The sequence below is a fragment of the Anolis sagrei genome, chromosome 4 (assembly GCF_037176765.1).
Source record: "Anolis sagrei isolate rAnoSag1 chromosome 4, rAnoSag1.mat, whole genome shotgun sequence".
Classification (NCBI taxonomy): Eukaryota; Metazoa; Chordata; class Lepidosauria; order Squamata; family Dactyloidae; genus Anolis; species Anolis sagrei.
This window is the reverse complement of record NC_090024.1, coordinates 240,301,935-240,315,436: the sequence shown is the minus strand read 5'-3', so window position 1 is coordinate 240,315,436 and position 13,502 is coordinate 240,301,935. Positions and strand designations below refer to the sequence as shown.

The following is a 13,502-nucleotide window of genomic DNA, read 5'->3' as shown; positions in this document are numbered from 1 at the left end:
TGCCTTCCAAGTCGCCCCGTCTTCTGTGTGCCCAGGAGGGAGTCTCTCATTTGGTATCAGCCATTGGTTGAGGTGCTGGGTTTGAGCCTGCCACTTTTGGACTCTCGCTTGCTGAGGTGTTCCAGCGAGTGTCTCTGTAGATCTTAGAAAACTATGTCTAGATTTAAGTCGTTGGCGTGCTGGCTGATACCCAAACAGGGGATGAGCTTGAGATGTCTCTGCCTTGGTCCTTTCACTATTGGCTGCTACTTCCCGGCGGATGCCAGGTGGTGCAATACATTGTATTACATTGGTTAACAAACAAACATAGGGGAGTTACATTTTCACTCAGCATTCACACACATGTACATGCATTCATCCACATGCATCCAAATATTACCATATCCTTTCTCCCTCCTTGGAGAAGCACCTGTAAGGCCAGACCCTGCTTTCCTGCAGCCTGCCAACGCATAGTTCCATAACTTCCATAACGCCATAACTTCAAAACGCCGAAATGCCAAAACTTCTTTCCATAAGAACAGTGCCAAGGACCAGACCTCTGTTTTCCATCCAGCAGAACCTGACTCCCTGCACAAAATCCAAGACTCCAAAAGCACACTTCTTCCTCTTCCCTTGAGAAAAAAGCCCCAAAGTGTCCAGAATCATGCTTTCCCATAGCATATCTGACACTCTCCGAATACACCACCTCTGTCCTTCCCATGGAGCAGAGCATGGCAGGTGGAACAGACTCCTCAGTCTGCCACGATTTGAGCATTATTAGGCTGAGTCTTTTATAGGAAAATTCTGTTGATGTCGTCCCAAAGTTGTAAATTAATGATAGACGTCTTCCATCCTGGATCCATCCCAGTTTCCTGGCCAGATGTTGATCTTCTTGATTGGTGTTGATCTTATGTTGACTTCCTTCTTAACATAAGGAAGGTTGCAAGCATTTCCTTTATCACTGTCCCAGTTCTTATCACAGCTTCTCATTAACAGGTTTTAATCACAAAGCAGCAAGCAGGTAGTAAGTCATTGCAGGCCTTAATATTATACTGGTGTTTCCAAAATTATTAGCTCCATCCATACATCCTTCCATTCTTCCATTCGTTCCCACACATTATTTTAAATTCACATTTATCAAATTTTCACATTGAATTTCTTGTTACACATAACTGTAATTTTGCTATTGTTATGAATCATAATGCAAACATCTGATATGCAGGATGCATTTTCATTCACTGGAATTAGTTTGGCACAAATACTCCATACACCAAAATTTGAATACTGGTGGGGTTGAGGGGGAATTGATTTTGTCATTTGGGAGTTGTAGTTGCTGGGATTTATAGTTCACCCGCAATCAAAGAGCTTTCTGAACTCCACCAACAATGGTATTGAACCAATCTTAGCACACAGAACTCCCATGACCAATTACTATTTATTATTTATTATTAACTTTATTTGTACCCCGCATCTCCCGAAGGACTCGATGTGGCTTACGAAGGCCAAGGCCTCAACAAAACAATAGCATAACAACAAAATTCAAAGCAAATCAAAAACATTAAAGCAATAACAGTAAAAACAACAAAACAAGACACCATAACACAATAAAAACAGGGCCAGGCCAAGTAATGAGTACAGATTAAAAAGTGCTGGATGTGACAGGTGGTCTATCGGATTTCAAGGAAGTGCAATGTGCAGAGAATCTTAAAGTCCTGATAAAGTGCTTCTGGGACTCTAATAAAGTGCTTACTGGAGTTTTCCTATTTTGGAAAGGCACATCGGAACAGCCAGGTTTTCAATTTTTTCCTAAAGACTGCCAGTGTGGGGGCCAGTCTAATGTCTTTGGGGAGGGTGTTCCAAAGTCGGGGGGCCACCACAGAGAAGGCCCTGTCCCTCGTCCCCACCAAACGCGCCTGCGAGGCGGGTGGGATCACAAGCAGGGCCTCTCCAGATGAACGAAGAGAGCGCGTGGGTTCGTAAATAGAAGGGTTTGGTGGGCATTGACCTTGAATTTTGGAGTTGTAGTTCACCTACATCCAGAGAGTACTGTGGACTCAAACAATGATAAATCTGGACCAAATTTGGCACGAATACTCAATATCCCCAAATGTGAATGCTGGTAGAATTGGAGGAAAACAGACCTTGGCATTTGGGAGTTGTAATTGCTGGGATGTATAGTTCACCTACAATCAAAGAGCATTGTGAACCCCACCAAGAATAGAATTGGGCCAAACTTCCCACACAGAACCCCCATGCCTTGAAGAGACATGCTGGAAGAAGCTTCCCTCCAGCCTCACACGCTCTCCCTTGCCCACAAATGCACACAGCACACCTGCTCTTCCCTCTCTGCTTGGAGTCTCAGAAACACCCTTCCCCTTGGCTGAGAGGCTGGCTGAGAGGCCAGCCAATCACAGCGGATGAGGGCTTTTGGTGGGTGGATTCACATCTGTTTACAAAAGGGAAGAGAAGGACAGGCGGAGAGATCTTCAGCCTTCTCTGCCAAAGGAGTTCCCCAGGCCATCAAGAAATATGTTTTCTGATGGTCTTTGGCAGTCCCTCTGAAGCCCCCTTGCAATTCCCTCAGGGTTTCCGACCCCCAGGTTGAGAAATGCTGTTCTATCCCATGCACATCTTCATGAACAAAGCATATGAGTGCACCAAATAATAATAATGATAATGATGATGATGATAATAATAATAATAATAATAATAATAATAATAATTTTATTTGTCGTGTCAGGGCAACCAGTCAATTATATTACATTTCTAACAGAACAAAACAAACAAACAAACAGACAAAACACAAAATTTGCAAGTTTGGTAGCTGATTAAATGTCCTTAGACCAGTATCCGGCCACTTGGAGTGCTTCTGGTGTTGCTGCAAGAAGGTCCTCTATGTTGCTGCAAGAAGGTGCATGTGGCAGGGCTCAGGGTGCATTGCAGCAGGTGGTCTGTGGTTTGCTCTTCTCCGCACTCGCATGTCGTGGACTCCACTTTGTGGCCCCATTTCTTGAGGTTGGCTCTGCATCTCATGGTGCCAGAGTGCAATCTGTTCAGCGCCTTCCAAGTCGCCCAGTTTTCTGTGTGCCTAGGGGGGAGTCTCTCATTTGGTATTTGAGGTTCTGGGTTTGAGCCTGCCACTTTTCGACTCTTGCTTGCTGAGGTGTTCCAGCGAGTGTCTCTGCAGATCTTAGAAAACTATTTCTAGATTTAAGTCATTGACGTGCTGGCTGATACCCAAACAGGGGATGAGCTGGAGATGTCACTACCTTGGTCCTTTCACTATTGGCTGCTACTTCCCAGCAGATGTCAGGTGGTGCGATACCAGCTAGACAGTGTAGTTTCTCCAGTGGTGTAGGGCACAGGCACCCGTGATAATGCGGCATGTCTCATTAAGAGCCACATCCACTGTTTTAGCGTGGTGAGATGTGTTAATAATAGTAATAAACTTGATTTATACCCCACCACCATCTCCCCAATGGGGACTCGGAGCGGCTTACATGAGGCCAAGCCCAGACAACAACTACATAAAATAAAACCGAAAACGCAAACAATAAACAACAACAACATAATTACATAAAACATATGGAAACATAACAATATAAAATTACAATAGGCACAATCACAATGACAATGGGTGGGCTACATGTAATGGATAAAAGAAAGACTGATTAAAAACTGGTTAAAAACTCAGGCGAGATAAGAAAGAAACAGATTATTTGCAGAGGAGGGCTCATTAGTGGAGGTTTTAGAATCAAACTTTCCCACAAAGGAGGGGGGGGGGATGTACTCTAATGAAAAAAGCCATTTGCCCTTCAGGAATTGGCCCACCCATGACATTACCAAGGTCCCTCCCTTGGCTCCGAATCCTCTGGGCTTCTCCTAACCTAAAGGCAACTCTACCTGCTGTCTATTTTTATTTTTCATGCAGGACTATTGTAATGCAACGAGAATCCACCTTAACCTTTCATGCTCCTTCCCTCCCAAATATCCTTTTAGCTCCAAAGTCAGAGCAAATTGAAATATTTAATCACAGCATTGAGAGAGGGTTGCATGTTGATGGAGGGCGGAGAGAGCAATGGAGTTGAAAGTCAAGGCTAGCCTTCTCCCGCTCTCACCTCTTCCACTCATGCGGTTTCGGCAAGCTACTCTTTCAGATGATAACTCCCAGAATCCCCCAGCCAACAAAAGTCAATTTTCCATGCTCTGCTGGCTCCACTCTTCCAATCAAATTTGGAAGTCCCTGCCGATGCATTAAAGTACAAATAGCATACGGATGGAAAATACAAATAGAAAGATCAAGGGATTCGGTCGCTGGCCTCCTGCATCATTCAGCCGCAATTTGTCTCTGCAAACAGGGGAAATAAATTATGCACAGAAGCCAAATTTATGCAAATGACAGGCTTCAGCATTCCTTGGCACAGAACGGCGGCTCCCTTGGCCAAAAAAAGACTTAGTTTTGATCTTCAGGACTTAGTCTGGCTTCTATGGAGAGATTTTTCAAATGTCCAGAGGTCTGGACATGTCCAGGGAAAGGGTTTTTGATCTTTCTCTCATGCCCAAATTGCCATGACGAACCAGTAGCGACAATGGGACCAGTAGGGCAGTGGATGTGTCCTTGGTTTTAGTTTTAAGTATCAGAAAAGCTATCCAAGGTGCTGAACCAAATCTTCAAAATACATCCTTGGACAAACAAATAAAAGTTCAGACTAAAATCCAAAACCTATCCCATGCTTTACAACAGCATTTCTCAACATGGGGGTTGGGACCCTGAAGGGGGGGGGGTGCAAGAGGGTGTCAGAGGGGTCGCCAAAGACGATCAGAAAACACAGTATTTTCTAGGTTCTTGTGGGTTTTTTCGGGCTATAGAGCCATGTTCTAGAGGCATTTCTCCTGACGTTTCGCCTGCATCTATGGCAAGCATCCTCAGAAGTTGCTTGCCATAGATGCAGGCGAAACGTCAGGAGAAATGCCTCTAGAACATGGCCCTATAGCCCGAAAAAAACCCACAAGAACCTAGTGATTCCAGCCATGAAAGCCTTCGACAATATACAGTATTTTCTGTTGGTCAAGTGGGTTCTGTGTGGGAAGTTTGGCCCAATTCTATCATTGGTGGGGTTAAGAATGCTCTTTGGCTGTAGGTGAACTATAAATCCCAGCAACTACAATTCCCAAATGTCAAAGTCTATTTTCCCCAAACTCCACTAGTGCTCACATTTGGGCATATTGAGTATCCATGCCAATGACAGCCTCCAAATGACAAAATCAATCTCCTTCAACCCCACCAGTATTCAAATGTGTGTATCTCAGGTATTTGTGCCAAATTTGGTCCATTGAATGAAAATACATCCTGCATATGAGATATTTACATTACAATTCGTAACAACAGCAAAGTCATAGTTATGAACTAGCAACAAAAAGAATGTTATGATTGGGGGTCACCACAACATGCACCACAACATGAGAAACTGTATTAAGTGGTTGCAGCATTAGGAAGGTTGAGAAACACTGAGATAGAATTATAGTTGGAAGAAACCTCAAGGGGCCATACCATCAAAGCTAATTCTGCCATGCTGAAATGTTCAATCCAAGCCCTCCTGACAGATGGCCATCCAACCACTGCTTAAAAACCTCCAGAGGAGGAGACTCCACCGGACTCCCAGACAGCATATTTCAGTGTTGAATGGATATTACCATCAGTAAGTTCTTCTGAATGTTTAGGTTGAATCTTTTTGAATCCATTGTTCCATGATGGCTATCATGTATCCTCTCAGCACTCTCTTCTCCAAACTCAACTATACCTAGCTCCAGAAGCTGGGGCCCCTTCTACACTGTCAGATAATCCAGTTCAAAGAAGATAACCTGGATTTTATATGTAGAAGGAGCCTGGGACACAGAACAATTGATATAAACCCAAGGAAAAGAGATTCCACCTGAATATTAAGAAGGACATTTTGGTAATAAGTGATGTTTGTTGGAGTATGCAAAAATCAGTTGGTGAGTGTGATAACTGAAAAATGCCCAGCTCGAAGCTGATTGGTTGGGCCTCATCCAGAATCTAGCTGAGCCTGGGAGTTTTGGCAACAATTACATGTTTACATTTTCTGTGCAGGAGCTTGCCAAGACAGTATTTTTGCTTCTTGGCTGCTGGAAGAAGATCTCTTACATTGTTGTAACTCAGCGTAAGCTTCACCTTGCTTCCAAACACCACCACACAAGAGCCGTAGTTTTATAGTTTATTGAGGAAAAAATCCAAGTCAAAATAAAGAATAAGCATTGCAAAGTCCCAAAGATTAAGGTTAAAAGCAGAATATAGTTCCAAAGATCTTCAGGCAAAGTTCAAACCAGAGTCCCAGGTACAAGCAATGAAACAATTGCCCCATGAATCACAATGCAAGAAATCCCAAGCGTACTGCTTTCCAGGCTAAGGTTATTCCATGAAGCTTTCAGGCTAGTAAGCTACGTTGAACTGACGCTTTCTCAGGGTTTGCAAGAGGCCTAAATACCTTTCTAACATGAAAACATTAGGCTCTCATCATCATAAAAACATTGCGATGACCGTTCACTGAGCTGGCTTCTCGTCTGCTGGCCAGACGAGAACTCCGCCTGACCCGCAGATCAAGATGAGCTTGCTGGGTCAAGTCACTATCTACACTTTCGGTATCAGCGTGGGAAGGCACCTGCTCACTATCTCCTTCGTTAAAATTCCTTTCTGCTGGGAACGGCTGTGTTGACACTGCACTGTCTGTGGGAGACTCAGAAGCAGGCCCAGAGATTTGAGGTACAGACAAAGAGCCAGGAAGCTGAATCCCAGCAGGAATCTGAATCCCATCATCCTCATCATCAGAAAATAGCTCAGCCACAACACACATGGACACCCAAGGACCACTTAAATCTCTCTCAAAGGACATTATATTAGCCAATGCAACTGTTCACATGACTGTATATTTATTTTTTTATTTTATTTACTTTATTTGTATACCACTGTTCCCAGCCCTTAGGCGACTCACAGCGGTTAACAACAAGAACAGCAAAAATGCAATGCTACAATAACACGGTATAAAAAACAGTTAACATCCTAACACATTATACAATAATATACAATTAACAACAATAGCCATTCGCTAGCGTCTCATCACTAAAAACATGATCCAGATCTGTCATCCATTGTTCCATTCCTATGTTCATTACACTCATTGCACTGACTATTCGAATGCCTGCTCAAACAACCAGGTCTTCACTTTTTTGCGGAATACCATTAATGATGGAGCTAGTCTAATATCCGTGGGAAGGGCGTTCCACAGCTGAGGAGCCACCACCGAGAAGGCCCTATCTCTCGTCCTCGCCAGCCGTATATATCTGTTGCTCTGCATAAAAAAGAGTAAACAACTTATTCTTTAGTGATTATGTGCGTGGCATATATTTTCTCTTGGAAGACAGCATGTGTATTGGTAAAGATGTGAACTACACATGACTTTCATTCCATTACTGTGTTTGACAATGAGATATGCAGCTTTGGCATATGCTGGAGTCTCCTCTGGAGGTCTTTAAATGGAAGCTGGATGGCTATCTATTAGGAGGGCTTAGATTGTGCCTTTCTGCATGTCCGAAGAGGGTTGGGGTCTCTTCCAACTATGATTCTACCCTTCTACTGCTTCCCTAACAATAACTAGTGATTTCCATCCAGTTCAGTCTTCTCCAACCAGGTTGCCTGTTCCCAAAGGAGTTGGCCAACAATTCCCATAATCTTCAGCAATGGATGAGTATGATGGATTTTGTAGTCCAGCACATCTGGAAAGCAAATGCCTGGGGAAACCGTGCCTAATGCTCCCCAACACTGCCATTGTGCTGTGAGATCTCTGGAGGAAGTTAATAGTAGAGGGGGAAAATATAAAAGTACATTTTTATTCACCCATTAGTCCTTTTTTACGGTAGTGGCGAGAAGGTAATGAATCCTGGCTTTTCCTGGCAGGGAATCAGGGCTGCATTGTTACAGAATTAGCCACTGAGCGAGGAGAGGGAGAAAACCGTTTCCCTGTAAACATCCCTGAATACTGTCAAAACCTACAAAAAGGATAAAATGCAAGGTATCCACCAGAGGCTTCTAATTTGTATTCTCTGTGCTTTTTCCCCTCCCAGGTCTGAAACTTCCCTTTCAGAGAGTACAAAAACTCCTAATCAGGTACGGATAAATATATTGGTATGCGCTCCCTACTTCCCTACAGATGGGGAAGACACAAAGGCCGCTTTTTGAAGGATCTGTTTTGTATGGGGAAGCAATCATTTCAAACACTGGGATATCGGCGTACGGGTTGAGTATCCTTTATCTGAAATGCTTGGGACCAGAAGGGTTTGAGATTTGGAATTTCCCATTGGATTTTGGATCATTATTCATCTCTCCACATTTGCAGGAGCTAGGGGCACAGGACTCCCATGAAAGTGAAAAATTGTGGATTGCTATGCAGTTGGACCTGCACATTTGCAAATTTAACATTTGCAAATTTGATTATTGATTGGGTTGTTGTAGGATGCTCACTACCTCTGAGGATGCTTGCCATAGATGCAGGCGAAACGTCAGGAGAGAATGCCTCTAGACTATGGCCATATAGCCCGAAAAAACCTACAACAACCCAGTGAATCCGGCCATGAAAGCCTTCAACAATACGTTGATTATTGATTGATTTGATTAACAGCCTCTCTCTAAGAACCTAGGTCCTCCATTATAACTCATAATGTTGAGCCCAGTGAACTCAGGGTCAACTTCCATGATACAGTTTCTACTGGAAACTGAGCATAGAATTGCAAAGAGAGCTAAATACTTTGTAACGCTACAACTCCCAGGATCATTGAGCTATGGCCATCAAAGTGGTGTGAAACTGCATTAATTTTACAGTGGAGACACAGCCTTAGCCTGGGTTGTTGTGCATTTTCCAGGCTGTATGGCCATATTCCAGAAGCATTATCTCCTGACATTTTGCCTGCATCTATGGAAGGCATCCCCACAGCCTCTGAGGATGCCTGCCATAGATGCAGGTGAAATGTCAGGAGAGAATGCTTCTTGAACATGGTCATACAGCCTGGAAAACCCCCGAAAAGCTAAATGACAATATAGGAAAAAAGAGGAAGGAAGAGGGAGGGAAGGAAGGGGTGAAAGAAAGAAAGAAAGAAAGAAAGAAAGAAAGAAAGGAAGGAAGAAGCATGGAAGCAAAGAGCGAAGGAAGGAAGGAAAGAGGTAGAGAAGGAAGAAAGAAGAGAAAGAGGAAAAGAAAAGGGACGGAAAGAAAAGGGTAGCGAAAGAAGGAAAGAAAAAAAAGGAAAGGAGGGAAAGAGGAAGCAAAGGAAAAAGAGAAAGAAAGGGAGAAAGAGGGAGGGAAGGAAAGACAGAAGGAAGGATGGAAGCAAAAAGCAAAGGAAGGAAGGAAAGAGAAAGAGGAAAAGAAAAAAAGGGAAGGAAAGAAAGAGGTAGAGAAGGAAGGAGAGAAGGAAAGAAAAAAAGGAAAGGAAGGAAAGGGAGCGAAGGAAGGAGGGAAAGAGGTGGAGAAGGAAGAAAGGAGAGAAAGAGGGAGGGAGGGAAGGAAAGACAGAAGGAAGGATGGAAGCAAAAAGTGAAGGAAGGAAGGAAGGAAGGAAGGAAGGAAGGAAGGAAGGAAGGAAGGAAAGAGGCAGAGAAGGAAAAAAGGAGAGAAAGGGAAGGAAAAGAAAAAAGGAGGAAGGAAAGAGGTAGAGAAGGAAAGAAGGAGAGAAGTAAAGAAGAAAATGGAAAGAAGGAATGAAAGAGGAAGGAGGGAAAGAAGGAGAGAAAGAGGGAGGGAAGGTTGGCCACAGCAATGCATGGCTGGTACAGCTAGTATATGAAATAAATAAATAAATAAAGTCCCACTAGATATGTGTTAATAGAGGATGGCAAATTCTCCATCCTCACTAGCTTTGGAGCCATCAGGTACAAAAGCATATATCTACAACCATATGAGATAGAATTTTAATCTTTGCTCAGAACTCAGAGCTTTCAGAAACAGGGCGCATCTACATTATGTAATTAATGCAATTTGAAACCACTTTAACTGCCATGGCTGAATGACATGGAAGCAGGGGGGTGGGGGTGGGGTTACAGTGTAGTCTCATCTGCCCAGAGTGCTGGTGCTTCACCAAACTACAGCTCCCAAGATTCCATAGCATTGAGCCATGGCAGTTAAAATGCTGGCAAATGGTGCTATTTCCATAGTGTAGCTCAAGCATGGGCAAACTTCGCCCCTCTGGGTGTTTTGGACTTCAACTCCCACACTTCCTAACAGAGTTGAACTCCAAAACACATGGAGGGCCAAAGTTTGTCCATACCTGGAGTAGCTGCACCCATAGAATCACAGAATCAAAGAGCTGGGAGAGACTTCATGGGCCATCCAGTCCAACCCCTTGCCAAGAAGCAGGAATATTGCATTCAAATCACCCCTGACAGATGGCCATCCAGTCTGTGTTTAAAAGCTTCCAAAGAAGGAGCCTCCACCACACTCCGGGGCAGAGAGTTCCACTGCTGAACGGCTCTCACAGTCAGGAAGTTCTTCCTCGTGTTCAGATGGAATCTCCTCTCTTGTAGTTTGAAGCCATTGTTCCATTGCGTCCTAGTCTCCACGGAAGCAGAAAACAAGGTTGCTCCATCCTCCCTGTGGCTTCCTCTCACATATTTATACATGACTATCATGTCTCCTCTCAGGCTTCTCTTCTTCAGGCTAAACATGCCCAGCTCCTTAAGCCGCTCCTCATAGGGCTTGTTCTCCAGACCCTTGATAATTTGAGTCGCCCTCCTCTGGACACATTCCAGCTTGTCAATATCTCTCTTCAATTGTGGTGCCCAGAATTGGACATAATATTCCAGGTGTGGTCTAACCAAAACAGAATAGAGGGGTAGCATTACTTCCCTAGATCTAGACACTATGCTCCTATTGATGCAGGCCAAAATCCCATTGGCTTTTTTTGCCGCCACATCACATTGTTGGCTCATGTTTAACTGCATCTGGCGTCATGTTCTTCAGCTTCCCTCCTATATTAGAAAAAGTTGTTTATGTCTGCAATTCCCATCACCCTGCAACTCATATGGGGGATTCTGAGGGTTGTAGTCCCAAATACAGAATGGGTTTTCTGCCCTTTTGCAGAATTGAAGCATAAGCCGCCTTGGCGTTAATGTCTCCGAAAAGGAAGTCATAATTAGTTTTTTTTCTTTCAGCAGTCAGGCGATAAAGAGATTGTCTACACTGACCTAAAATATCCAGAGGGATTACCAAGAGCCAAGACAAGCAGCCTCCAAGAAAGTTCTGAATACGCCACTCTAAAGATAAGACCGGCCGTTTCTGGATCCGGCACTGAAGAGAGAAAGGATGCTTCTCCGTCTTGATAGAGACAAACTGCAACAAAACCATGCAAGTGCATGGAAAGAAAGGAGGCTGCAAATTCAAGAGGGAATGGTATGTCCTGGCTGGAAGGAAAAGAAAGATGATGTCTCTCACTAGCCATCCCCTGCCAGGCGTTGCTGTGGCCCAGTCTGGTGATCTGGAAAATAAAGTAACGAGAAAGTGTTGGTTTCTAATATGTGTAATTTCTTTGTGTTTGTGGGTAAACTCTATTTGATTACATTTTCTTGCTCTGGTGAAGGGAGTTGGACTGGATGGCCTTAAGTATTTCCTATTGGTCACAGGGGTTCTGTGTGGGAAGTTTGCTGCAATTCTGTCGTTGGTGGGGTTCATTCAGAATGGTCTTTGATTGTAGGTGAACTATAAATCCCAGTAACTACAACTCCCAAATGTCAAGGTCTATTTCCCCCAAGTTCCATCTGTGTTCCTAGTTGGGCATATGGAGTATTGTGCCAAGTTTGGTCCAGATCCATCATTGTTTGAGTCCACAGTGCTCTCTGGGTGTAGGAGTACTACGACTCCCAAACTCAACGTCAATGCCCACCAAACCCTTCTAGTAATTTCTGTTGGTCATGGGAATTCTTTGTGCCACTTTTGGTTCAATTCCATCATTGGTGGAGTCCAGAATGCTCTTTGATTGTAGGTTAACTATAAATCCCAGCAACTACAACTCCCAAATGGCAAACTCATTTTTTGAGTCATGGTTACTCCTTGGGTTAGTAGGTGTATTGTGGCCAAAGTTGGCGTCAATTGGCCCAGTGGTTTTTGAGTTATGTTAATCCCAAAAACAAACATTACATTTTTATTTATATAGACTAGCCGTCCCCTGCCACACGTTGCTGTGGCCCAGTCTGGTGATCTAGAAAATAAAGTAATGAGAAAGTGTTGGTTTCTAATATATGTAATTTCTTTATGCTTATGGGTAAACCGTGGGGTTGAGAATGCTCTTTGATTGTAGGTTAACTGTAAATCCCAGTAACCACAATTCCCCAAATGTCAAGGTCTGTTTCCCCCAATCTTTTCAGCTTGTGGCGCAGCTGGCTGAGTGTCAGCTGCATTAAGATCACTCTGACCAAAAGGTCATGAGTTCGAAGCCAGCCTGGGTTGGAGTGGGTTTCCAACCAATTGTGTAGCCTGTTGTCGACCTTTGCAACCCGAAAGACAGTTGCATCTGTCAAGTAGGAAAATTAGGTACCACCTTAAAGTGTGGGGAGGCTAAATTAACTAATTTATGAGGCCATAAAGAAGACTCCAGCAAAGCACTCCAGCGGGGAAGCATGCGGGGAATGCGGAAGTGCTTCATCAGTGTCGCAGATGGACAATGAAAGCAACAGCTTCCCTGGCGGCTTAAAAAAGTTAAATAGCCTCTGTGTATGTCTGTATATGTTGTATGTTAAAATTGGCACTGAATCTCAGTTCTTGTGGGTTTTTTCGGGCTATATGGCCATGTTCTAGAGGCATTTCTCCTGACGTTTTGCCTGCATCTATGGCAAGCATCCTCAGAAGTAGTGAGGTCTGACCTCTGAGGATGCTTGCCATAGATGCAGGCAAAACGTCAGGAGAAATGCCTCTAGAACATGGCCCTATAGCCCGAAAAAACCCACAAGAACCTAAGGAAGATTTATTTATTTGATAGCGTAGCTTACGTTTAACAACCCTAATTTGGTCCTTCTTCTTATGTCTTCTGGAATTAGGTGTGACTGTTTCAACTGACCACCTTGATTAGCATACAATGGGCTGACTGTGCCTGGAGCAAACTCTTCTTGAAAGGTGATTATATGTCCCTGCCTGTTTTTCTCTCTGTTGTTTTTGCTGTTGCAATTTTAGAATCTTTTAATACTGGTAGCCAGATTTTGTTCATTTTCATGGTTTCTTCCTTGCTCCAGGCACAGTCAGCCCATTGTATGCTAATCAAGGTGGTCAGTTGAAAGATTCACACCTAGCCCAACTTACAAAAGCCCTTTGTCCCACCCTGGTCATTCCACAGATATATAAACCCCTTTTCCCCCAGTTCCAGCAGACCTCACCTCTGTGGATGCTTGCCATAGATGCAGGCGAAACATCAGGAGAAATGTCTCTAGAACATGGCCATATAGCCCGAAAAAACCCACAAGAACTAAG

At 43.8% G+C, this 13,502-nt stretch overlaps 1 protein-coding gene across 2 annotated transcripts in view; it reads left to right on the top strand.

Annotated features, from left to right (window-relative positions):
• The window catches only part of LOC132772563 (tyrosine-protein phosphatase non-receptor type substrate 1-like), a 54,085-nt gene extending 42,541 nt beyond the window's left edge, over positions 1 to 11,544 (top strand). The window contains exons 5-6 of one of the 2 annotated variants that reach the window (XM_067467067.1): positions 8,119 to 8,161; positions 11,201 to 11,544. In XM_067467067.1, the coding sequence (XP_067323168.1) occupies positions 8,119 to 8,161; positions 11,201 to 11,365 (208 nt within the window). In that variant the 3' untranslated portion in view covers positions 11,366 to 11,544. Of the gene's footprint in view, positions 1 to 8,118; positions 8,162 to 11,197 lie in introns of both variants that reach the window. The other variant, XM_060771467.2, reaches the window with a different exon arrangement.
• Positions 11,545 to 13,502: the final 1,958 nt, after the last annotated feature.